The sequence below is a fragment of the Rhinichthys klamathensis genome, unplaced genomic scaffold, assembly GCF_029890125.1.
Source record: "Rhinichthys klamathensis goyatoka isolate OS25496 unplaced genomic scaffold, OSU_Roscu_1.1 h1tg000333l_1, whole genome shotgun sequence".
Taxonomy (NCBI): domain Eukaryota; kingdom Metazoa; phylum Chordata; class Actinopteri; order Cypriniformes; family Leuciscidae; genus Rhinichthys; species Rhinichthys klamathensis.
The window spans coordinates 1-27,242 of NW_026606848.1; the positions used below are offsets into that span (position 1 = coordinate 1).

A 27,242-nucleotide genomic window follows, 5' to 3' on the forward strand; every position below is an offset into this window, starting at 1 on the left:
TATACTTTAGACCATCCCTTCCATCTTCTCTCATTATATACATATGTCCTGCCTGCCCCCAATGTATGCTCACCCCCCCCCCCCCCCCCCCCCATCTCTGTTCATTGTAAACAGAAAATATTACTCGTGTCGTCATTCTTTATCCATTCTATATTCACCTGAGGATTATTGATTATCTTTGTCGTCATAACTGATTACTCCTCTTAAGATTGTAAAGCTGTACTCTTTCTTCCCCATTGCGCACAGTAGGAAAAAAAAATCATAAGAAATGCAAGTCATTAAATTGGAGTGAAAAAAATAATGACAAGAAAATAAATGTCTGTGTTATAATTTAAAAAATGAAAAGTGCACTATTATTGCCTGTGATAAAGAACAATAAACAATACAAAAACTATTGTGACATGTTTTCTTTTGTTTGTTGTGCAACTTGCTTTATATTGCAAAGAAGAAACAGCACTGCATTGAAATACAAAGAACATAAAATGAAAAGAAAAAGTAAAAATACAAACAGGTATACGAAGGACACAAGATAATATCATAATATTATAATGATATGATAATATCATAGTCCTCGAGAAATCTATTATACTTATGAGTTTGAAATTTTACTGTACAGGCTAATCTAGGCAAAGTATGTGAATAAAAATGTGCAATGCAAAACAAAGATATTTAGCAATAAGCAACAATTTGCGAAAAGTTTAAATCACATTTTATAAAAAGAGATATGAAAAATTATCCCAAAGAGAATGCATCTAATAATATTGATAAAATAAATGAGGCAAAGAATCTACCTCAGGTTTACAGAAGTTGGAAGCATCGGCAAAATTTGTATTTTGGGAGCAAATTGGATGCAGTATCTGAAGATTTATAGATATTGTGTTCGAAATGCAGTATTTTTCCGGGAGTATGCTATAGCATAGTTTCCAGTGAACTGTCAAAAATTGTTCTAGAACAATTTACATATAGGGAATGTGTGAACTATATCATGTAGGCTAACTATATTATGTTACGCATTATGTTTATTATTTAAAAAAATATATATCAATAAGGCAAACACCATCCAATTAAAGTTTTTGGCATTATTTTCTCAAAGCAAATAGCTTTAAATATAGTGCACATAACTTGGAGATAAAGCTTTGGTGATGACAGAGTTAAAAGTCCTTGCTGGCAGAGGAAAATCATACAAAGTCATAAATTCTTCATGCTCACTGCCATTATTATGCGACTACGTCTTTACCTCTGTGCCGCGTGATGTCATCGCGTATGTATGTGTGTGTGTGTGTGTGTGTGTGTGTGTGTGTATATTCCCTCAGGTGTTGCCGCTTTCTGGAAGTGAAAGGGTGGAGAACGTAAAGTTTACATCTGTGTCGGAAAACTGTTCCCGAACTCACATTCAAACTTACAGGTATGATTTTTCAGACATGTCATAGCCTATTTTTTTTAATGAAAACGAGAATACAGATTTGTTTTTGGTTTGAATAGCTTCAATTATTTGCAGCGTGTTGTTTGTCGTGTCATGACTACAGCGTTCAGGAATAGCCTATTCTCGATTACCGAAGGGTGTGGAAAGATGCAATGAAGCCTCGAGAAACTTTGCTGAGTTTTGTTTTGTTTTGTTTGATTAGTCAATGATACAAGAGTCCCCACAGAAATTTAAACCGGAGCCACTTTTTTGATAGTACGATCAGGCACCCACTTAATTATGTCCGCATAATAATAGCCTAAATTAGCACAAACTAGGAAACTTTTTTCTTATTAATACTTTTTCTTGTGCAACTCTATATGCAAAACGATTTAAACCGTATCGACAGGTAGCCTATAGGCTACAACTAAAGGTTAAAAATGACGCCACACCCAAACACGTCACGGAATCCCCGAGTAGCCTATTTTCAAGAGCTCCAGTAATTATTTTCAGCTCTTGTTTTGCACTGTAAACTTAAAATCTCTTCGATCAAACAGTGAATACATATAATATGCATGCTGTTTTTACTTTTCTGAATTATTAAATAACTGATCAGAGCTACTGACATTTTCAAAGACGATTTTAAAAATAAAAATCTGTATAGCAGCTATGTTTTGATTATTTTCTTTCTTTTATTTGTGTTCTTGTTTGTTTGCATTTCCTCAACTGAAATAAACCTACAGTAAAAAAATTCTCGCGGTGTTTCTCGCGAGTTTCGTTACTAGGCTAGGCCTACCATGTTTTACCAGTTTAACAACATTCAAACCTTTAGCCTAATCTTTTGCCATATTTCCTATGCAATCCACGTTTAACGATTACAAAACAACAATCTTTCTTTATCGTCTCTGTAATAATGGATAAATGTCTACCTCTCATTTCCCCCCTCCTGTCTGTCAGCTCAAAATGTATGTTTCAATATGTGAACTTTTGGCCCGGTTGACTTTTAGAAACAAACTATTTTAAACCACTTTTCACACTCTTAATTTTTTTTTTTTTTTTTTATTGTTTTGTTTGGAACTAACAATGTCCAAAGATGGAAAGTCAATTTTGTGAATCTTTTTTTTTTCTGCAGCTGTCATTTCCATCAAATCTGAAATTAGATTGGCTATTTGTCATGATATTGAGCCAACTTGATGATGAACTCAGCCACTTCATGATGAACTCAGTCTGCTTTTATTAACATGCGCAGTTTCGAACAAAACTCTCAGTCGTTCCTCACCCCGCCCCCGTTGCCCAGCAACGTTGGACCCTGCAGCTAACAGTCAATCAATCACAACTTGTACATATATCACCCTGCAGCTAACAGTCAATCACAACTTGTACATATATCACCACATCTCCCCTCTTTACTACCTCAGCATTATTATTATTATTTCCAGGAACAAAGAAAGAGGCAGATTATTCATAAAATAATTATGTAAGATATATAGAACAATATCAAGTGTTTACCACAGCCAATCTCTTTGACATAACCTGTCAATAAACAAAACATGTTACAGCATTCATTAATTTGGATTTTTCCTCCTGTACTGCGCTTACAGTATGCTATAAGAATTAGCATGCAAGAAAACTCTTTACATCAACATTATCACCAGCATCAGCATGGTAGTTATTATTACCTAGCCCAACACATAATCCTGAAACTTTGCAGGCTGTTTTACTTCTCTGCCAGCAAGGGTTCTTTTGCAGGTGGGTGTACGTATATGTGGTGTGATGGGAGGTGAGGTACTAGACCCATTCTCAGAGTTTGTGTATAAATCAGTCTCAAGAGAGGGTCCATCAGTTAATTCACTGTACCCATGTACAATCTGTCTGTCGGGTGTTTCAGGTGTTTCTGGCTTCTCCGGAACACTCTGGATGTGTCTCCGGTTCCGACGAGAGATTGTACCTTCCTTTGTTTGTACAATGTATGACCTTGGTTCAGGAGCTTTTCCGACGACCGTTGCGGATGTGTTTCTCCATCCAACTTGACTTTCACGCTTTGTCCTGGATGTAAGTCGGGTAAACCACGTGCTGAGTAGCGTCGGTTGTAGAAGTACTGGTAAGCCTGCTTGGTTTGTTTATCCTTCCATCTGACTTGTTCATAGTCAATTGGACTTGGTAGCAGGTTCTTTGGCAGCATCGGAATTGTTGTTCTGATCTGACGTCCGATCATAAGTTGAGCTGGGCTCAGTCCAGTAGCACTGATAGGTGTAGAACGATAGCTCATCAGAGCTAGCTGTGGATCTGGCTGTCTGAGCATCCGCTTTGCAATAGCAACACTCCTTTCAGCGGCACCATTAGCCTGCGGATAATGAGGGCTGGAAGTAGTGTGAGTGAAATTGTATGTCGTTTTAAACTCTGCAAACTCAGTGGCCGTGAACTGAGTAGCATTGTCTGTCACAAGTTCATAAGGGATCCCCCATCGAACAAACATGTTTTTCAGATGTGTGATTACCTGCTGGCTTGTGATGGCTTGTAGTTGAGCAATCTCAATATCACGAGAATAATAGTCCACGACTATTAGGTATTTCTTGCCATTAAGTTCACAGATATCAGCCGCAATCTTTTGCCATGGACCCCTGGGAAGGGAGGTGACCATCAGAGGCTCTCTGTTTTGTGTGGGCTTGTTGACTTGGCAAAACTCACACGTCTCGACTATTTTTGTGATGTTCTTGCCAATTCCAGGCCACCATACGGACATGTTAGCTCTTTCCCTACATTTAGTAAGACCTTGATGGCCTGTGTGAAGCTGATGTAACACCTCATGTCTCTGTGAGCCTGGAATCACTATTCTGTCTTTATACAACAAAAGTCCACCAATTTCTGAGAGATGAGCTCTGACAGTGTGAAACTCGTGGAGTGAGTGTGACAGTTGAGACATCTGACTGGGCCAGCCTTGGTGAATGTACTTACAAACTGACTGAAGATCTAAATCATCCTGCGTGGCTTTCCTTATGGCACTTAACCTGTCTTCACTTATAGGCATAGTAGACAGTACTGCCTGTACGAACGCCTTGACGTCATCCTCTGTGTCAGACTCGCCCTGATGTGTCAATGGGTTTCGTGACAGAGTGTCGGCCACCACGAGCTGTTTGCCTGGCACATGCACTGCTTTGACATTAAATCTCATCAGGCGCATTAGTAGTCGCTGACATCTTACGGGAGCTTTGTCAATATCATATGCATTTATTAAGGGCACAAGAGGCTTATGGTCAGTCTGAAGTTCAAATTTGTCCATACCTTGTAGGTATCGAGAGAACCGCTCACATGCCCACACTCCAGCCAGGCACTCCTTCTCGATTTGTGAGTATCGGCGCTCTGTCTCTGTTAATGTCCTTGAACAGAAAGCGATGGGACGTCGTCCGTTCTCATGTTCCTGCAGCAGGGCAGCTCCGAGGCCGTAGCTGCTTGCGTCCGCACTGACCACTGTGGTTCTGTTGGCATCATAGAATGCTAGTGCTGGTGCTGTAGTCAACAAGCTTTTGACCTTCTTGAACGCCTGTGTCTGAGCCTCACCCCAGACCCATTCTGTGTCACTTTTCAGTAGCTCAGTCATCGGATGAAGAATTGACGAAAGAGCCGGAACAAATTTGCCCAGGTAATTAATCATCCCTAATACCTGTCGCAGTTCAGTCACATTCTTAGGGCTCGGAAGCTCAGTTATGGCCCTCACTTTATTTGCATCAGTCCGGATTCCATCATTTCCGATGACATGTCCAAAGTACTGAATCTCAGATTTTCCGAAGTGACACTTCTCTTTATTCAACTTTAGACCAGATTCTCTGATGGTCTTCAAAACTGCCTTGAGGTTGTTATCATGTTCCTCCTTATCTCTACCGAACACCAGTATATCGTCCATCACAACTACAGTGCCGGCATGGTCTTTAAGAAGAGTGCTCATTTCTCTCTGAAATATCTCCGGAGCTGAAGTGATACCGAAGGGTTGTCTCTGAAAACAGAAGCGGCCCACTGGGGTGAGGAAGGTGGTGAGTTTCCTACAGCTTGGGTCCAATGGTATCTGCCAAAACCCACTAGAAGCATCTAACGTTGAGAATACACATGCACCGGACAGTTGTGGTGCGATGTCCTCAAGAGTGGGCAGAATAAATCTCTCATGCTTTACTGCTTCGTTTAATTTCTTAAGGTCGACGCAAATTCTCACTTTACCGTTCTTCTTCACCACCGGTACCATTGGAGCACACCAGTCTGTCGCTTCCGTCACTTCTGTTGTGATCCCTGACCGGAGCATACGCTGCAGCTCTTCTTCCACTTTTGGCAGTAATGGAAAAGGAACTCGACGAGGGGTAGAAAGGCTGTATGGTTTGGCGTCATGTCTGAGCTCGATTTTGATTGGTTCACAATTTAAAAGTCCAAAGTCTCCAAAAACATCATCCTCAGTACTAATGAAGTCAACCCTGCTCACCAGTTTCATTTCACAGGCAGTTTTTCGGCTAAGGAGATTATTAGTATATGGACTTTTAACGACATATGTCCAAAACCTGACTTGTCCATTTCGTTCTGTACAGGCTAAAAATCTGCCAATACAGTCCAGTTTGCCTCCCGGACTCCTGATGTCTGCCAGTGTTTTAGTAAGTTGTGGGCGACTAGGTAGGTTCAGAAATGTTTGCTCAGACATAACTGTGATATCAGCACCAGTATCTATCTTGAACTTTACTGTAGCGCCATTCATTGGAAGGTTCACATGCCACTCATCCTCGTTAGCACTATCAGAAACAGAACCCACAAACCACATGTTGTTTGATTCGACTTCGTGTCCGTCACTGGTCACTTCTTTAACAGTCTTTGTTTTACAAGCAATCTCGAAATGACCTGTTTTATTACACTTACGGCATCGTTTCCCTCGGGCGGGACAAGCCCCACGGTCATGTGCACGTGCACATCTTGAACAGGCCACATTGCTGTCTTCTCTTTGTTTCATATCTGAATTCCTGTATTTACCTCCTGTGTGTTTCTTGAATTGTTTTGTGTGCTTAAACTTGTGCCCCACTTCACTTACATCGCATGCACTTCGCATATCAGCACTTTGCATTTTAATCAATTCTGACTGGCGAGTGATATGTATGGCCTTCTCGAGCGTTAAATCTGGCTCTAACTGCAGCTTCTCAGACACGTCGCTATCCGCTATTCCAATCACGATGCGATCGCGAATCTGCTAATCTTTAGTGGCCCCAAAATCACAAAACTCTGCCAGCTCATATAGACTCCTGACAAATGCTTCCACACTTTCACCACTTCGTTGATTTCTTTTATGGAAACAAGCGCGGTCATGAATCAAATTGCGTTTGGGCACGAAATGGTCATCAAACTTTTTAACTACTGCATTGTAGTACTGATTTTCATCCTCAGCAGAAAATGTAAATGTGCTGAATATAGGTTCCGCCTGTTTGCCCATTGCATACAGTAATGAATTCACCTGCACATCACCATCTTCCTTGTCGAGTTTCGTTGCAATCCTGAACCGCGCGAAGCGCTGCCTCCACGCCGGCCAACTTGCTGGCTGTGCGAAATCAAAGGATTCAGGTGCGTTAAACTTGGACATTTTCCTTCCGTTCTCCTTCGCTGATCAGAGGAGTGTGTGAAGATCTTTCAATTCTGACACCATGTCATGATATTGAGCCAACTTGATGATGAACTCAGCCACTTCATGATGAACTCAGTCTGCTTTTATTAACATGCGCAGTTTCGAACAAAACTCTCAGACGTTCCTCACCCCGCCCCCGTTGCCCAGCAACGCTGGACCCTGCAGCTAACAGTCAATCACAACTTGTACATATATCACCACACTATTGTTTTGAATTTCTTTCAGAAATAGCGTAAACATTTTCTGGGGGAAAAACCCAGACTTTCTTGCAGACTTTTTACTAAGACTAACCTATTTCACATCTAGCATTTAAATGCTCACAATTAAACAATATTTTCACACTTTTTGTGGTTTGACAAATTTGAGTTATAGGGTTAATTCATTGAAATGCAAAATGCAGCTCCTTCAGTTAGTGAGTTCAGTGTTTCATAAAAGTGGGCATATGCTTGTGTTGTGTGCAGGGCTGGACTGGGACAAAAAATCGGCCCGGGCATTTTGGCCCAGACTGGGCCACTATATAACACAACGGAACTTTGCTTGCCCTTGAATATGTATACCAACTCCTATTAAAACCACTAATGCCATAATTGAATTGGAGTGAGTAAAAGTTAACCGATGAAATAACTACAAAGTTGAACTATACTCCACAGTGATGAATCCTAAAGAAAGCTATAAGCTGGGATAGCAATACCGGTTTTCCCCACAGGATTTTGGTAAATCTGTGGTGAGTGCACCTCTGTCCCTCTAGGGGGGTTTGGGGGCATGCTCCCCCGGGCCCCGTAAGAAAATTGTGTGCTTTTTAATGTTAAATTCATCAATCTGGTGCACTTTGAGAGTTAAAAATAAAGAGTTCTACCCATATTCAGTGTGCAAGTTGAACAAAGAAAAACTCAAATCTCTTTTAGTTGTGATATAGTGTCTGTCTACATTACACTACCACATAATAATAGTTATAATATTAATCCCATGGCAGTAATAGCCATATGTTGTAAAACAAATGCACTGAAAAATAAAAGCAACTTTCATAATTAGTTTTGTACTAATTTCTATACAGAGATAAGCACATTATCTTTTCTTTTGACGGAAACGGCATCGAGCTTTTATTTTGAAGAAAAACATGGTTTAGAAACTCGTCTCATTACAATTCTAATAATATGCGTAATCGTCAAATATGCAGATGTGTAAATAATGCGTAACTGGGTTGTGGGTTCCTACATAGCCTAAGTGTTGTGACAGTAGCCTAGTTCTGCTTACCACAGTTCTCTGCACTCACTCATCTCTCTCCTTATCCTCCTCACTATCCTCATCAGACACTTGAAGGGCTTTTGAAGTTTCTTTTTTTAAGCTATTTCTCTGCACATTCCTTGCGTTTCTTCTCCATCGCTCTGACTATTTTGACAGATGCACACTGACACTGCTCGCTCACTCAGAGTTTAAAGGGGGAGGAGTTTAAAGATGTGATTGGACCAGCCCAGTGTCAATCAAGAAAATAACGAATGGGCCGCTGATCTACGATCTACGCGTTTCGGTCACAGACCGGTTTCATGCGCCGGTCTGTGAGAAAAAGAAAAACCTACGCTGACTTTTTTGTCCAATGCATTACACCGGCACAAAGATCCCAGAGCCGCCAATTAAATAAAACTAAACGCAATGGGCCGCTGATGTACGAGTTTTATGGGCCGTTCAGACAAAAAAAAAAAAAAAAAAATTAAGTATGAGATGTATCGGCCCACAAAGCACGTCGGCCCACCGGGCAAATGTCTTATGCCCAATGGCCAGTCCAGCCCTGGTTGTGTGGATGTGTGTTCCCTTTCGTCAATGAGCCAATGCACATTGGCATGAGATAATTGCACCAACTACTGTGCATCGTGACGCGAGCATAATGAGCGGCAGGTGCATCGCATCCTTGTCTTTCGCTCCAGAGCCAGATGGTGAATGCTGTTCCTGATCTGCAATCTTATCTGAGAGTGTTTTAACTTCAAAAGATGAGTCTGCTTCAGGAGAACGCCTCTTCAAGCTGATGTTGGTGTTACAGCGCAGACAGACAGACAGTGCTGGCCGTAATCTCACAGAGAGCAACAGCTGTTTTCACAGCTCAGAATGTTGCGCCTTCAATGAGAATGTGAGTGCTCATATTAGGCTTGCACTATCGTCCTGTTTGTGGACATACCTGGGTGCTTCATCACCAGAGAGAGCAGTTTCCTGAAAGAGCATACACAGGTTGACACTGCGACTTTTTCAAGAGGTCATTCAAACCTTGTGTTTCTGGATGTGGTCGTTTCCTATCCTCCCCTCATATGACAGCCACAATCACTGTTTCACATGCCTAGGCTTAAGCGTGTTGAGACTCCGTTCGTGGGTGGTTCATGTTCTCTCATGAGAGCATGACCACATTGGCACGTTGTTCGTCTCCCCTTTCTCGTTAAGGCTTGAGCCGCTCAGCGTGCTGTGTTCTGTCGAGCTGCCAGCTGACAGCACGCGTCGTTCGGCGCTCTAGATGCGCGGTCGAGGTGGACTCCCCTTGCCTATTCCCCGATCTAGTTCCTAGCACCAGAAAAAGGCTACTTTGGCTAATAGAATTGGTTATCTGAGGATTACAATAAGCTTTCCCAGACGAGACCGCCTCCTCGGGCCCCTCACTCCTCTAGCGCATCGCAAACATGCTGAGACTGCGTTCGTGGGTAGTTTATGCTCTCTCACGAGAGCATGAACACGTCGGCACGTTGTTAGTCTTGCCTTTCAAGCCGAGCACTCAGCGTGCCGTGTGCCATCGAGTTTGACGCCCACATTCACTGTCTCGCATGCCTGGCAGCTTTCGGATGGGATTATTGGTCCTTCTCATGAGGGACAAAGCATTTCTTTCGGGGCTCCAGGGTGCTTGGTCACCTCAGCCTGTTGGGGCTTCGGGTCAACTGGGACAAGAGCAAACTCTCCCCTGTGCAGAGGATCTCTTATCTCGATATGGAGTTGGACTCGGTCAACCAGACTGCTCGACTCACAGAGGAGCGCGTCCGGTCAGTGTTGAACTGCTTGAGTACAATCAAGAGCAGGACAGCGGTCCCACTGAAACTTTTCTTCATATATGCTTCATATGCGACCGCTTCAGCACTGGCTTCACGGCCAAGTCCCGAGATGGGTGTGGCAGAGCGGCACGTACCGGGTGCACGTCACCCCGCACTGCCTCCAAACCTTCAGCCCGTGGTCGGACCCTTCGTTTCTACAGGGAGGTGTTCCCCTAGAACAAGTGTCCAGGCTGTGGTCTTCATGGATGCCTTTGCCACCGGCTGGGGGGCCACGTTCAACGGGCAGGCAGTTTCAGGTAGGGCTGGGCGATATGGCCAAAAAAAAAATCACAATAATTCTTTTATATCAGCCGATATCGATAATTTTCACGATAAATGTCAAATCTTTATTTCTTTCAAGTTTAAAGATAAATTTTTGCTCCTAAATGAAAGTTGTAGAAACCAGTGTTAATTGTGGTTTTCAAACTACTCTTTATTGTCAGAACATATCATGACAAACACTTGCCAAACTGGTGAACATTTGCCAAATCTGAGTTAGAACATTCAAACATTTGTCATTTTCCTTAAAGGGACAATGTGTACCTTTTTTTTAGGTATTTTATTATCTAAAATCAATATTTTTATTCATAAATATGTCCTCAATGGTGTACAAATACCTCTGCCAATGATCTGACTTATGCTCGTAAACGAAGAATTTATTATCTTTATATACATGGGACGGGTAGGTCACGGAGGCTTCCATGTAGTTCCGCCATCTTGAAAAAATATAATAGCATAGAGGGACAAAAAGTACTAGGCAAACGCGTTTCCACAACGCGTTTTCATACAGAGCCAGCGTGACATAACTGAAAGCAGCAGAAACGGAGGAGCAGAGCAGTGAGAGGCGCTTGTCACTGCAACGGCAAGTTTCAGAGTCAGTAATTCATACTGTAACATTCGTTTGTTCGTTGTGTCAAGTTGCAGTTTGTTTGAAATAACAAACCTGTTCACCCGAAGGAACACTCGACGAAGTGCAATTAGAAGACATCCTGTCATAGCTTTTTGGTACATAACGGCTACCGTAGATACAACACGTATTTGAAAAATCTAGGCGCTGGAGAGCACAATTCTTTTGAATGCAAAATACATTTTCACCGCTAGATGGGAGTAAATCCTACACATTGTCCCTTTAACAAAATAAATATCTTAATAGAAAAAATTATTTCTTGGTTTCTGCATGTGCTAATTTTTTTTGGTAAAATGTAATATTATGACTGTTTGAGTTTTATTAAAATTAACCATTGGTCATCCAGCATCATGCATTTAGATCAATAACCACAGATAAAACCGGGCATAGCCTACAGCACCTCACTATCATGGCAAAATGTTACTTTATGGTTTCTATGGCATTTGTATGAAAAACAGTAACTTTAGCCTAAATACATTATTAAAAAATGTAATTATATTCTATTAGTTCTTTAAAACATTGTCTACATTTAATAATATAATAAAATTCAATATGTATATCCCACATTTCATAGTGCAGTTAATATTAGTAGGCTAACGTTACAGTAAATCCGTGGTAAATTATAGGAATTTGTAGACGGAAAAGTCTTCTGACTGTATCGTTGTGGACAGTGTTTCTCCTGTTCGTCAGCGCTGTTTCATCTGCCTTTACTGGTTTAAATCACTGAGACATTTGTGTTCTACGCTGAATTCAAGCACTTCTCATTGGATCTCGTGACCGAGAGCCAACAGAGTATAAACGCATCTGCTCTAGTGCGCTCGCGCTGAGCTGCCGTTTGGACTTTGAGCCGAGCGGATAAACAGTCCGTGAGGCGCGCGTGGTTCAAATGAGTTTCGTTACGCTTTTGCGAAACATTTGTCAGAAACATTATCGAACATTTATCGAACTCTTGATATCGTTTTATCGAGAAAAATTATATCGCGATAACTATCGTTATCGTTTTATCGCCCAGCCCTATAGGTCTGTGGACGGGGCCTCAACTGCATTGGCATATCAATTGCCTCGAGTTGCTCACAGTATGCCTTGCGCTGGGCCGCCTCAAGGAGACGCTACATGGCAAGCACGTACTGGTCCGTATGGACAGCACAGCGACCGTTCTATATATCAACCGTCAAGGTGGTCTACGCTCCCGCCGCATGCCGCAACTCACCCGCCATCTCCTCCTATGGAGTCAGAAGCATCTGAGGTCGCTTCGTGACATTCATATCCCTGGCGTAGCCTACGCTTCTGGGAGAGTGGTGTCTCCATCCCCAGGCGGTCCAGCTGATATGGGACTTCTTCGGAGCCGATCAGATAGATCTGTTTGCCTCTCCGGACTCGACCCATTGCCAGTTGTTTTATTCCCTGACCGAGGGGACCCTCGGCACGGATGCACTGGCGCACAGCTGGCCCAGGGGCCTATGTAAGTATGTGTTTCCCCCAGTGAGCCTTCTCGCACAGACACTGTGGAAAGTCAGGGAGGACGAGGAGCAGGTCTCGTTAGTTGCGCCGTATTGGCCCAACCAAGATGTTTCCTGCAAGATGTGTTGGAGCGAAGGCTGTCTGCCTCCACCCTCAAAGTTTATGTTTCCGCTATCGCCGCACATCATGATGCAGTTGAATGTAAGTCATTGGGAAAGCATGACCTGATCGTCAGGTTCCTGAGGGGAGCGAGGAGACTGAATCCGCCTCGCCCCCCTCTATACCCTCTTGGGACCTGACAGCGAACTGCAGAGACCTCGCTTTAAACCACTGCAGTCAGCTTAGTTAAAGATCCTGTCACTACTAACTAATGATCGTTGTGACGGAAGTGAATCAATCAAACTAACTTTAGCTGGACAATAACTTTATTCTAGAGCTGCTGTAAAGCCAAAACAATCTCTGTTACTTTAATTTCCTATATTGTAAAACTGCTTTGAAACAGTCTATATTGTTAAAAGCGCTATAAAATTGAAGGTGACTTGACTTGACTAAAGACAGTGCTCCTGACTGCTCTGGCTTCCATCAAGAGGTTAGGGGACCTGCAAGCATTTTCGGTCGACGAATCGTGCCTAGAATTCGGGTCGGCCAACTCTCACGTTGTCCTGAGACCCCGGCTTGGATACGTGCCCAAGGTTCCTACCACTCCCTTCAGGGACCAGGTAGTGAACCTGCAAGCGCTGCCTTCGGAGGAGGCAGACCCAGCCCTGGCTTTTCTCTGCCCCGTCCACTCCTTGTGGTTATACGTGGACAGAGCACAAAGCTTCAGGACCTCAGATCAGCTTTTTTTTTCTGTTAAGGAGGCCAGCAGAAGGGAAAGGCTGTCTCCAAGCAGAGGATGGCCCACTGGATAGTGGATGCCATAGCCTTGGCTTACGAAGCCCAAGGCATGCCTTGCCCGTTCGGGTTGCTAGAAGTGTAGCTAGAAGTGTGTAGAAGTGTAGCTTCCTCCTAGGCGCTGGCTCAAGGCGCCTCGCTGACAGATATTTTTAGAGCTGCGGGCTGGGCGACACATAGGGTTGGGTATCGGTTGGGTTTTATCCGATACCAGTACCTACTCTGTATTTTTTAAACGGTTCCGGTGCTTAAACGGTTCTTGAAACGGTACTTAAGAAAACGAAACCGCACAAACTTAATAAAAAAATAATACCCTTTTATTTACAGGGCCAAACTGGACACAATATTAACTTAAATCTTTAAACAATATAAATACAAGTAACATATGGTAATAAAATAAAAAAAATTACATTACATTTTACACATTTACATAATATCAAATAAAACAATATTGTATCAAACAATGTAATAATACTGGAGATTAATAGAGATTGCAGAGCTGCCAACTCTCACGCATTGACCGTGAGACTCACGCAATTGACCCTTTTCACACGCTCTCACGCCACACATCCATTTTCTCACGCAAAGAAAAATCGCGGACAAAGAGGATACCGACAGACAAGACAGAGAAGGTTACTTTTGATATGGAACAAATCCACAGCTGTCAGATTCTGTCAATATTTTTACGAGATTCACATAATAAATAACGTTTTGGCTCTTTGAAATGTGACCGATCGCTGTAGCGCGTCAGTTAAAACGGCAAGTGATACAGCAGCCTACAAATCCACTGCTTCTTAGCTGCGCAGCGTTGAGTGAACCTATGAAAGAGAACATCTCTGGTTACTGGTGTAACCTATGTTCTCTCAATAGGGAACGAGACGCTGCCAAGCTCCTTGCGCTGCCGACCAGCTTCCTTTTTCGGCAGAGAAATCTGAGGAGCAGATGGCGCGCGCGCGCCAACATAATATGACGACGTATGTGCGTCGAGGCGGCGCCCGCGCCATTAGCCAATGTATTGGCTTGATTCTATATGGCAGGGATGGGCAACTTCAGTCCTGGAGGGCCACTGTCCTACAGAGTTTAGCTCCAACCCTGAAAAAAATCACCTGCCTGTAACTTTCTTGTAATCCTGAAGACCTTGATTAGCTTGTTCAGGTGTGTTTGATTAGGGGTGAAGCTAAACTCTGTAGGACAGTGGCCCTCTAGGACCGAAGTTGCCCATCCCTGCTATATGGGATTCAGACTATCGGCACACCCAGAGGGCGTTCTGACTCGTAATTTTACACGTGAAATGCAGCCAAACCTTGCGAGCAAGAGCGCGCATGCGAGACAGAAGAGACTGTGCGTGTGTGTGCCTAATTAAGTCAGGCACCGAAATCAGGCACCGAAATTGTCGTTCTTATTCGGTCTGGTTACTACCATTTACGTCGGAACCGGTTCCCTATTGGCACCGAGTTTCGGTACCCAACCCTAGCGACACAACACATTTGCTAGATTCTTTAGCCTCCGTGTAGAGCCGGAATCTTCTAGGGGTGTCAAAATTAATCATTTCTAAAATGCATCGCGATGCAGACGAGGACTATTCGGTGTCGGTTCAGTAATAGACCATAAACGATTATAATGTACTGACGGTTTTCTGACATCATTTGTCGCATACGTGCTTTGGTAGCATATAAATGGCAGAGGGAGGCGAGATGCTAGTGCGAGTAATTAAAAATGCTCCAACTAGAGACCTGCGTGGGACCTCCCGCAGGATTCTGTCCCGCTCCCGCCAAAAATATGTTACCTTCTCCTGCTCCCGCCCGCTACATTCATGTTTTGTCCCGCTCCCGCCCGCAAAAAAAGTATAAATAGATGATTTTTCTGTAGCCTACCTCCATGAAATACTTTCAAGTTTGCCTACGTGTCGCCACCACCTACACATCAGCATAAATGCTCCAGATAAATTATTTGTTATTAAAGCGTTAACATTCACAAACGTTAATTTAACATAAAAGCAAGCAGGCTACTGCGTGCATGGTTTGGCATGACTGAATGCGCGCAAAGTGCGCTCCCTTAATTCCTAAAAAGCTGACATCTCAGTTCATCGTGATCTCACAAATCTGTTATTATCAATGAAGCTGACTGCTCAATGAATCTTTCATAATATCTTCACTTTGTTTATTATAATCAGAGGATTTGCCAGAATTCAGCACTGAACAAAAAGTCCGTTTTGAGCGGTGAGGGGATTCTATCTTAAATGCATCTGATTGGCCATTGCGTTCAAGAAATCAACACATATATCTGTGATTGGCTGCATTGTTTAACGCTGCAAACATGTTATAAATAGAAACTCTGAATTGTTTTTATTTTGTTTTAGTTGTTCTTGTTGCTTTCGTGCAACAGATGAATAACAATTTATTAGTTTTTAGATGTTTTATTCATAGATATTTCTATTTTGCGGGAGTCCCGCGGATTGTTTTATTCTCCCGCAACCCGCACACACACAAGTGCAGTGATGTAGTGGTGCCCGGAGAAGTGGGTATACTCCTTATGCCCCCAATATTTTTTTAAGCATCTCAGACGTGTAAGACTAGTCTTGCATTAGTATTGATGCAAGACTATAGTGAATGCAATATAACACAGAATACAAGTATTCTTGCATATCAGGGCCGTACGCATGGTGTTTTAAATACCCAGGTCCCCTAAACAATATTTGGGGTTCGGGGGAACCCCAACCCCATGCCCCCCCGAGAAAATTTTGATTTTCTTGATCTCGACATGGGCATTTTAAGGTGTTTTGATGGCCAAAAAAATGGACAACAGTAGCTTTAAAAGCATGAAGTATTTGATCAGATTCTTAAACATGAGAATCCAGTTTCAGCTACTTTTTCTTTCCTAAATTAATCAATGTTTTTGGACTAATCTGTTCATTTAATTAATGGTTCAATTGCTCACTCATAAAGACAGTCACTTGTCGCCGCCTTCTGGCTTAATGATGCAAGTTGCGCAAACAAAGACAAGCGGAGTGATACAAACAGTGAAAAGTTGAACACATTCTAGGTAACATTATACAAATATATATAGAATAATAATGGCAATATATTTAATATGGTGCTTGTGTTGTTAAATTGAGCTTATAATTTCCACTGTCTTTGATCAAACAGATTATTTCTGTCGGTCATTTAAAACTTCTATCGAAAAAAACAGCCGTATATTTTAGCTACTTGCATCAGCTCGCACTGTATGATCGTTAACTGAAGTGAAGCGTCGCGCCTGGATTCGCGCTCGGATCGCGCTTCTGTGAACAAAAGTCCTGCTTGCTTTGGTCTCAAACATTTTGACATTGACGAGCGGGTGTTTGAGTGTTGAAGCAGCTCAGATGAGAAGGTCAGTTATTGTCGCGATGGGCGAATCATTGCAGCACCAAATTAGAGTTAGGCCTAATATTAGGGAATTATTTCACAACTTTCATTATTTAGGCTACACTCAAAAAAACGACTGAGGTCAGGACCTCGGGGACCTCAATGATGGGTATGACCCTGACTGGGTGTTTTTTTATTCACGAGATTGGATTAGCAACTAAATGATGCTCATCAGAGGGGATTTAGAAGTGGGTATACGCAATGCCGACGGAAAAAGAAGTGGGTATACGCCGTATACCTGCGTATACCCTGCACTACACCACTGCACAAGTGCATTACCGTCCGCGCCCGCACTCGGCCATCAAAACTAGTCCTGCGCCGCACTCTGTTGCGCTGGGTCCCGTGGGTGCAGGCAGGTCTCTAGCTCCAACTACTTTAAAAACCGACATCTGGGCACATTTCGGCTTTTATGAACAACCTGGTAAGCATGACCTGGAGAAGACACACTCTGTGTGTAAATCATGTCTCGCACAAATAAAATATGCAGGGGGTAAAGTAAAATTGAAAATTGAGGATGCAGTGCATCGTCAGTGCATCGTCAATGCATCGTGATATCGAATTGAACTGAATTGATGACATGATAATCATAATCGAACCAAACCGTGAAACCAGTGTAGGTTCACACCCTAGTATCTTCCCACATACTCGCCCCCAGTGGCCAGTAGCGCGAAGGACCCGTTCTTAGTGTCGGCTTGCAATGCCACTCCCGCCCCGCTGGGCTGGATACGTGCGTCTATTTGCTTCAGTACTGTTCCCTAGAAATGGCTAACCCTGTTGAGTTCCTCACCCCTGCGACAGTCAGACGTTGCGGAGCATCTGACGCCAGGCCTACACTCGTATGCATTGTGGAACCTGTGCTAGGTTGGGTGTCCATATGTAGCGGTCCTTGCGGCGACCCCATATGTGTATTCCTCCACGATCAGCTCCTCTGCCGACGAGCCTGTGTCTTTCCCTCAACAGAGCCCGCTCTGTCGTCTCTGCTGGTGTTCTTTTCCCCCTATAACTAGGCTGGAATCACCCCAGAGACTACCATATGTTGTACTACCCTGCTTGGCTAGTCCATATGTGTAACCGTCACAGTACCTCCCTCCGGGGTAGGATGTAACTTCCGCAGCATTCCCTTCCCCAAGGGTACGCTTTCCCAGCGTTATCGAATAAGTCTCACTGAGTGGGTCTTGTGGAACAGCAGTGACTGACCTTCTCTGCTTAGAGCTCCTACTTTCTGCTCAACACTATGGTCAGGCCAGGAGGCTCAAATGGAGCGCTGGAAGGGCCAGCAGCAGTGGCGTTTTGGTAGTTATCCCCATTCGTCTGAATCACTTCTTACGTACGTCATAGTTTGCTGACGAAGGGGAACGTCTCGGTTACGTATGGTAACCCTCGTTCCCTGAGGAGGGAACAGAGACGTACGTCCCCTCGCCACAGTTGCTGAGCTTCCGCTGTACGGCCGAGTCACAAGTCCGGCTCCTCAGCGGAAAAACAAGGATGCACAGCAGCTGGTGCAATTATCGCATGCCAATGTGCATTGGCTCATTAAGTTACACTCAAAGTAGATAGGCTCTCGAGCGAGTTCCCCATTCGTCAGAATCACTTCTGACATACGTCTCCGTTCCCTCCTCGGGGAACGAGGGTTACCATACGTAACCGAGACGTTTTCTCTTTTGTTATTATTAAATAATAGAGTAAATGCTTATATTATGAGATGGATTCTTAATAAACACCTAATTGGAAACTGAAAAATGCTCCCTTTTGAATGAAGAGGTTGTGTTTTACCTCTTTTATTCACTGCATTTGTTAATTCAAAGCAAAGCCTAGTGCGGCAATTGAAAATAATGAGTGGCAGATGAGAATGCAGCAAGCTTTTATTGTCACAGCATTCCTGCTAGCTTTGCATAACCTTGTTCACACCAACTGTGCTTGCCCACATCATTGAGGTCCTGTTACTCAAGTGCACCAGATTCTCTTTCATTTCCTCTAATATTGTGCCATAATTTTTCATATATATATATATATATATACATGGACACACACATGACCAAAAGACTTTCAGGATCATATTTATTCTGTGAATACCTGCACAAAAAATGTCAAGGGTTGTTTTACATAAATACACCACTAGGGGTCATTGATGTCTTGGTTGTAGCCTTAGTTCATGAAATTTGGCCTTGTATTGCACAAGTACCTTTTTACATTTGCTTACTAGATGTGACTAGTATATTGACAGCAGTTTCCTTCAGTGACCTTTCTGAAGATCCTGTTACAATAAAACAGAATAAAATTTGGTGTAAAATATATTTATTTTGAATACTGTGTGACCTTTCTGAAGATATTGTCCAAATTTTTCATTCAGTCACTCATGGGTTTGCAACTTTAGCTTTAATAAAGGATGGAACCTGTTACAATAAAACAGAACAAAATTTGGTACCATGACGAAAGCAGATACCATGAGTGAATGATATAAAGTACACTGCTTTTTGTATTTCAATGATCCAGTGTAGTTTTTTCTTTTTACTGCTGAGACTGTGTTGTTTCTGTCTATAGTCATGGCAGAGGCTCACCAAGCAGTAGCGTTTCAGTTCACCATCTCTCCTGAGGGGATCAACTTGCATCTGTCCTACCAAGCCCTCAATCAAATCTACCTCGCCGGACTGCGGTCCTGGAAGAAACGCATCAGCAGGATTAATGTCAGTGACTCGAATGAGCGTGAAAACAAATTCATACATTTTGAACTCTTTTATTTTTATTTTTATATATAAATAGGTAAAAATCTCATAGGAATGTTAGGAGTGTGTATGAAAACACTATATGAAAATTAATTACAGGACATTTGTTCTGCCAAGAAATTAAACTCATTGAAGTCACCATGAAATCAAAATAGACGATTCTTGTTTTTTTTATGAATTATTGCAGTATTTATCATAAATTATCATTTATAATAAATACTCCTATATTTCATTTAAAAAAACAGAATTGTCAATTTTAATTTCATGATGACTTCACTAACTGCAGGGTTGGCTTTATGTTTCAGTGTTAAAATCCAAAAAATTGGCAATGTATGTGTTTATACACAGGGGGTATTAATACTTATGAACTTTTACTTTTTCATGGACAGAACAGAATCATTAAAGGCGTGTACCCAGCGAGCCCCTCCTCTTGGCTTTTTGTTGCCGTAGCAATCTTGGCCTCTATGTACATGCAGTCTGATCCATCTATGGGCCTCATTGCTAAGATTCGGGAGCACCTGCCCCTCAGGTAACAGTTCCTTTTACCCTTCAGTGTGCATTATCTTCTAAATGGTAAACAGTTGAATGATAAAATTATTTAACACTATTTTCTTATTTAAGTACTAATTTTATATTTAAGTACTGGTATGTTAGCTCAGGCTTTTTTTATCCTCTCAAAACAGTTATGTAAACAGTGATTACTATTCTTAATTAAACATTCAAATGTCCAATTTTCTCACAGAATTTTTTTATTGGTATTGATTCCTAATTATGGGAGTTCTTTTTTCAGTAATTATGAACTGTTTCAGATGTGTCTCCTATTAATTTTTTTTATTTTTAAAGTACACAAATAAGAGAGCTGTTTACACACAGCAAGAGTATAGAGCTGTGAAATTTAAATTTAATTTTGGGAAATTTGGTTGCTAGATAATTTTTTTATAATTTTTTCAATGAGTTAATATTGAAATCTCTTATTTGTTATGATAGTTTGGCATCTTGGCAAATATGTGCACAGTTTGACACTTTTGTTATCTTTTCTGAAACTCCAGAAGATGCAAAAGTCTTCAAGAGTCTTTTGTTGTTCTAGTCAATGTTTCATATATCCATCAACAATTGACATGATGCAATCTTGTATTATCTTTGAAGCCTATGTGAAATGACAACATTTGAGCACATTTTTAATATACATTAGCATATATCTGGGGCGGCAGTGGCTCAGTGGTTCATGTAGGTTGTCTACAAACCGGAAGGTTAGTGGTTCAGTCCCCGGTTCCACCTGACCAAGTGTCGAGGTGTCCATGAGCAAGACACCTAACCCCAGCTGCTCCCGACGAGCTGGATGGCGCCTTGTATGGCTGACACCGCCCTCGGTGTATGAATGAGTGAGTGAATGGGTGAATGTGAGGCAAATTGTAAAGCGCTTTGGTGGTCATTGGGTCTGTGAAAGCGCTATATAAATGCAGTCCATTTACCATTTACCATATCTAATATTAACCTGGAAGAGAGAATGCTGATTTGCTCCACTGTGTTTTTCTCTGTCAGTCTACCATTGAGCGCTCAAGGTCAGACGATGCTGTCGGCGCTGCTGTTTAGTACTCTTTTGTGGTTGTCTCTCATTCTGGCTCTGAGGTTCTGCCTGAAGTTTCTCCTGTCGTACCACCGATGGATGTTCGAGCAACATGGATGCATTTCTACCAAGACCAAAGTCTGGGCGGTTAGTGTTTCATTACATTTAGCCTAGCATTGAAAAAAAAATGCCCGTATCTTTTTAAGATAATTTCTGCAAAAATATGCTTTTAAAACAATAACAATGAAGATTTGTCTTCTGGTCAGTTGTTTTACTTTCCCCGACAACTTTTTCACTTGTCTTGCCACAAGCTATAAAATAGTTATTTCAGTTACATGTTAGTATATTTGGGGTCAGCAAGTTTAATTTAATTTTTTTTACTTTTTTATTCTCTTTATTGAGGTTTTTTGCATATCAAATACAGAAAGACAAAAACACAGTAACAAACAACAGACATCAGAGGACATCATTGCCATGCTAAACCAATCAATTACACATTCTCACCAAAGTAATCTATGAAAGTTTGCCACATTGAATAAATATTTCAGACTTCCCCCTCAACAAATATTTAATTTTCTCCAATTTCAAATGAACCATTATGTCTTTCATTAAGGCTGAGGTCATTTTCTGTTTCCAACACAAGAGAATCAATCTCCGCGCTAACAAGGTCACAAAACAAACCGTGCTTTTTTGGGTGTCCGAAAGTTGTACATTGATGGCTTCACACCAAAAAGAGCCCAGATTGGTTCTTTAATTTAAAAAAAAATTTAATACAGGATGTATTAAATTGATTAAAAATTACAGTAAAGAGGTAGTTACAAAATATTTCGATTTCAAATAAATACTGTTTTTTTTTAACTTTCTATTCATCAAAGAATCCTGAAATCCAGCATATTTAAATGGTTTCTTAAGGATCATGTGACACTGAAAACAAATCAGAAAATTCAGATGTACCATCACAGGAATACATTACATTTTAAAATACATTTCAAATAAACAACAGTCATTTTAAATTGTAGTAATATTTCACAATATTACTGTTTTTACTCTTTTTTTTCACATATATGCAGCTTTGGCAATCATAAGAGGATTCTGTATATAATTAAATGGCAAAAATGCAACTTGACGACAGCTGTAAGTTCATAAACACTTTTACTGGGAAATTATGGCACTTGGTGTTAAACATTTGTTATTCAGATTTTTTTTCTCTTTATAACCTATTCAAACTAATGCTCTAAAGACTATCACAAATCATACATGCAATTTCAACTAACGCTCATTTGTATTGGCCTGCTAGATAATAAAACCTGGGTGAAATTTAAATAAAATACATTTCCTACAGCACTGTTCAGTACATCATAGAAGTCTAAATGTTCAAGGCATAAAAACACGTACATGATCACTGGATGTGGAATGTGTTGAAAACACGGCACTGGCCCAATGTGGAATTGACTTTACAGTCAACTGGCCCAAAACTCTCCCCCTGGACCGAATCAGGTCATTCTTATTGTTGAAACCATTATATTTTTGTTCTTGACTGTTTCTTTCTCTTGTCCTCCCTGTCAGACCCTAGTTAGGTTGCTGTCCGGAAGCAAGCCATTACTGTACAGTTATCAGACGTCTTTACCGCACTTGCCTGTACCTCCCATTAAAGACACTTTGTAAAAAGTGAGTCGATATCTTATGTATTATTATGTATTAAATTGTTTGCGTGTAATGTGCCATAAGTGCTGGTTTGCTGGGAAGTCTCCTCTAGAAATTGTCAGGGGTCATGGAGTTATAGGCTTTAAAAGATACCACTGAATGCTATCTCAACCATTTTCTCTGTTTTAGTATCTTGAGTCAGTGAAGCCACTGCACGATGCGGCTGGTTTTCAGCGAATGAAGAGACTGGCTGCTGAATTCGAGAAAAGTCTGGGTAACCGCCTACAAAGATATCTCAAACTCAAAGCGCTGTGGGCCACAAACTATGTACGTGCTGAAATCTGTACAGTTATTTTCTGGTCAATGTCACAACTATCATTAGTCTTATCATGAGCATGCAGTTGCATTACTATAGTTATACAGTACTACAGCTGTTCAAAATCGTTAATCATTAATAAAAATGTATTGGTATTGAATGTTAGATGCATAACAACTTTATTAGAGTGATAATGACTCAAAAATATCTCAAATAGCTCTTCAGATAATATTAAAGTGGTTGCCAATGGGTATTCCAGCTTTCTGTTAAATAACAACCCTTTAATAACAGTTTGAAGCCTGAAAATTGTAAGCATTTTTTTTAAAGCAACATTCTAAAACTCTCATATGACCATGTAACTGGTGTATGTGTGTGTCAGATCAACACAGCAATATCATAATGTATTTAGAGCCTTTGGAGAACTATAATTAATAATTGATATAGTTATTTATAGACATTTGATTGGGATCATTTAGTATGTCATATTTAGAGTTTCTTTGTTTCTTCTAGGTTAGTGACTGGTGGGAAGAGTATGTTTACCTCCGGAGCCGGAGTCCTATCATGGTCAACAGTAACTATTATGGCATGGTAAATGAGCCTACAGCATTACTCATTGTCACTTATCACCCCTATTTTCATTAAACATTTAAGCTTATTAAGACATTTACTGAATACCATTGCTGTTTAGGACAACTTGTCCACCTCTGTTTTAACGTTTATGGTGTTGAATGAAAAGTGAACCTAAGAATATAGAAACGTAGTCTCACATATGTTTGTGCATGCTGATGTTTATTAGAAAGTATTTGGACACTAAAAAAGCACACTTAATGAAAATGTAAATGTCATATATATATATATATATATATATATATATATATATATATATATATATATATATATATATATATATATATATATATATATATATATATATATATATATATATACACTGAACAAAATTATAAACGCAACACTTTTGTTTTTGCCTGCACGATTGCACGATTTTCTAAATAATCGGGTCACTGTTGTTTTCACACTGCATGACTATCTGGGGTAACATTCAGTTGCTGCTGTGTTCACACTGCACGATGGATCGGCGACAGGAGGTTTCACACTGCATGACTTTACAAAAGAAAGAATCGCCCGACAACTTCTGCCTGGTCCGCAAACTACATTTCACAACCAAACAAACGCGAGAAGTGATAGGAAATAACGGAAGATCACGCGTGCGTGAGACCGGAGTTCTCGCGCGACACTGAATTTGTTATTAAAAATGATAGCCTACAAATTGTCTGTGCACTGATTTGTAGCGAAAATGAAAAAAAATAATAAACAGTTTATGCAGGAAATGGTTGGGAAGACGAGGGGAGCAAGGACTGTGTTTTGCAAAGAGAGTTGGGGGTAAATAAATAATTTTGCAAATGTCCTGCTGTTGCTGCTGGTCATGAAAATGTTTGTGCTTTGTTTCTGTTTGATATAATTGTAAATATAGGCCTATTGAAATACTGATATTCTGGTCTATAACTCCTCCTCCTCCTCCCTGTATCTTGCTCTCTCATTGGCTGTCGGTCATCGCCGATGTAGTTTTCAGTCAGAACACATTCACACAGCAGGATTGTGAATCGCCGACAGGTCCAGATATTTAGCATGCCACATATCTCACGGGCGTCGGCGACTCGTCGGCGATTTTCTCAGATCGCGTCTTTGCTCATTCACACTGCGTGATTGACACTCGCGTGAACGAGCACCGATTTGCCTGTGATTTCGGGCATTTGTCGGCGATTTCTCAAAACCTGTCGGCGAGCCAAAATCGGGGCTAAAATCGTGCAGTCTGAACTCGGCATTAGGCTGGCCACAATAAAAGGCCACTACGTTTTGCTTAACAATTTGGTATCTCTTGTGCTTAAAATGTGTCATATCTCTTATACTTTATCTAATGCAATGACATTCAGGCATTCATGTTTGCAAAGGAAAAAAATCTATTGTCTATAATTAATCATTGTAACAATAGATGCCTTGACACAAGATGTTTTCTTGGATTTCAGCAGTGTTTCAGTAATATAATCCTATAAAAAAAAGGAAAGGAAAACTTCAGATTTTGGATGGATGCTTCTCTTTTCTAACTGCCTGTATAATTCATGCACAGGATTTCCTGTTCGTGACTCCAACTGCCAGTCAGGCAGCTCGAGCTGGGAATACTATCACTGCACTGTTCCTTTATCGCCGCAAGGTCAATCGAGAGGAGCTCAATCCCGTATGTTACACACCTCAGTGTTCTCAGCAGAATTTGAACCAGACCCCACCCAACACCACTCTGAGAAACTGTTTTAGTAATCATGTCTCTACCTGTTATTTCCCTGGATTTCCTTGATTCCTTTTGATTCGTCACTGGCCAGGCATACAAGAATAATGAAGACTAGAGTTTGCTTTAAATATGCATATGTTGGTAAATTATTTTTCAAGGTGATGTGCTAAACTTAAAAACATTTTAAACATAATTTCTCAATAAAAAAACAAAAAATATTATAATACATACTGGTTTTGTAACCTAGTATTAATTGATAGACTACCCTGAATTTCTGCATTGCTTGCACAAATAAAAAATTATTTGTCACCAGACCATTTGAAACCAACAAGTCACAATTAGTAACAATAAGTTGATTAAAAGTGATGAAAAAAGAATACACTTTGTACATTGAGTGGAGTTGATATACATTTTAATATAAAATATTTTTTTAATTGCCTTGTTTGTCAAGATTTTATTGAAAATTGTTCTTGTTTGTGACACCTATAACTAATCAGACATTTACGTTATGCATCAACGACCCATATGTATATAAAATAGGAATTATAAATTAGTTAAATTAAAACACAGCAACACTGTCATACTCCTGTATTGTTCAATTCAGAATATAGAGAAATTTTGGACCGTTTTGCAGTAAGTCATTGAGATCATTTGTTCTGGTTTATCTAGAGTCGTATTCCTGGTACGGTCATACCACTGTGTGCAGCTCAGTGTGAACGTATGTTCAACACCACACGCACACCTGGAGAGGAGACAGGTACACACACACACACACACACACACACACACACACACACACACACACACACACACACACACACACACACACACACATACACATGAAGAAAGTGATCTTGTGTCCTTGACAGTTTCTTGATCTCTCAGATGTGCTGCAGCACTGGCAGGACAGCGAGTTTGTCGCCGTGTACCACAGGGGCCGCTTCTTCAGGTTATGGGTCTACCGAGCAGGACGCCTGCTGTCACCCAGAGAGATCCAGTATCAGATTCAAAGGATCTTGGATGACCCTTCACCTCCTTCTCCAGGAGAGGAAAAACTAGGAGCACTGACTGCAGGAAACAGGTCAGATATTAAGACAGTCAGTGTCTGTGTTTGCTGTTCAGCAGGGTGCGTTATAGGGTTTTATGTCAAGCACAGCTTCCTACAGAATTTATTTACCATATCACATCCATTTATTCCATATTGTCTTCTAGACATTCAAACTGAGAGAGTTTTTAGGCCTCTGTGAATCTTTAACACATTGTTTATATGATGTAACTTGATGCTATATTTACATATTTTCATGCTGGTATCAACTGTAACTTCCTAAGACACAGAACGTGCATACTGTTTTCAAATTTTTTTGCTTGGATTGTTTAATATTTAACAGAGTAATAATAGCAGGGTAAAATGAGTCATTCTAAGGATGTCTGGGCAGCTATGTTTGAATTTTTTTTGAGCTGAAGACTCCCTAAAGGACAATAAATGAGGAATGCTACAAACAAAAGTGATGGATCCCCTGGAGACAGTAACATTAGAAGAGTATTTGCTTAGGGATGTCCCGATACCACTTTTTCACTTCCGATACCGATACCGATGCCGCAGCTTTGGCTTTTGCCGATACCGATATTAATCCGATATTTTTATTTTATTCTTAAACTAATAAAAAATATAGCAATTTTCTCAATTAGCCACCTAAAATATACCTCCTATATAGTCCACAACAACAGTTGATTATGAAAGATTGCCACCCTTTATTCAAACACTACAAAAAAATAAAGAAATATATAAATGAAAGAAAATACAGGTACTTCAGTACTTAAAGCTAGCTAGCTACCAACAGGTTTAAAGTTAAAAGAATTTAAACAGCAGCATTCTACATTGTAAATACCAGTACAGTTTTTGTTTTTTAAAT

The 27,242-nt window shown here is 40.9% G+C and overlaps 1 protein-coding gene across 1 annotated transcript in view; it reads left to right on the forward strand.

The window, feature by feature from the left end:
* The first annotated feature begins 1,307 nt into the window (after nucleotides 1–1,307).
* cpt1a2b (carnitine palmitoyltransferase 1A2b) overlaps nucleotides 1,308–27,242 on the forward strand; it is a 43,599-nt gene continuing 17,664 nt past the window's right edge. Inside the window, 10 exon segments of the mRNA XM_056272268.1 lie at nucleotides 1,308–1,405; nucleotides 19,316–19,458; nucleotides 19,887–20,026; nucleotides 21,040–21,211; nucleotides 22,631–22,732; nucleotides 22,898–23,035; nucleotides 23,535–23,612; nucleotides 25,171–25,278; nucleotides 25,999–26,086; nucleotides 26,215–26,410. Coding sequence (XP_056128243.1) covers nucleotides 19,318–19,458; nucleotides 19,887–20,026; nucleotides 21,040–21,211; nucleotides 22,631–22,732; nucleotides 22,898–23,035; nucleotides 23,535–23,612; nucleotides 25,171–25,278; nucleotides 25,999–26,086; nucleotides 26,215–26,410 — 1,163 coding nt within the window. The 5' untranslated portion in view covers nucleotides 1,308–1,405; nucleotides 19,316–19,317.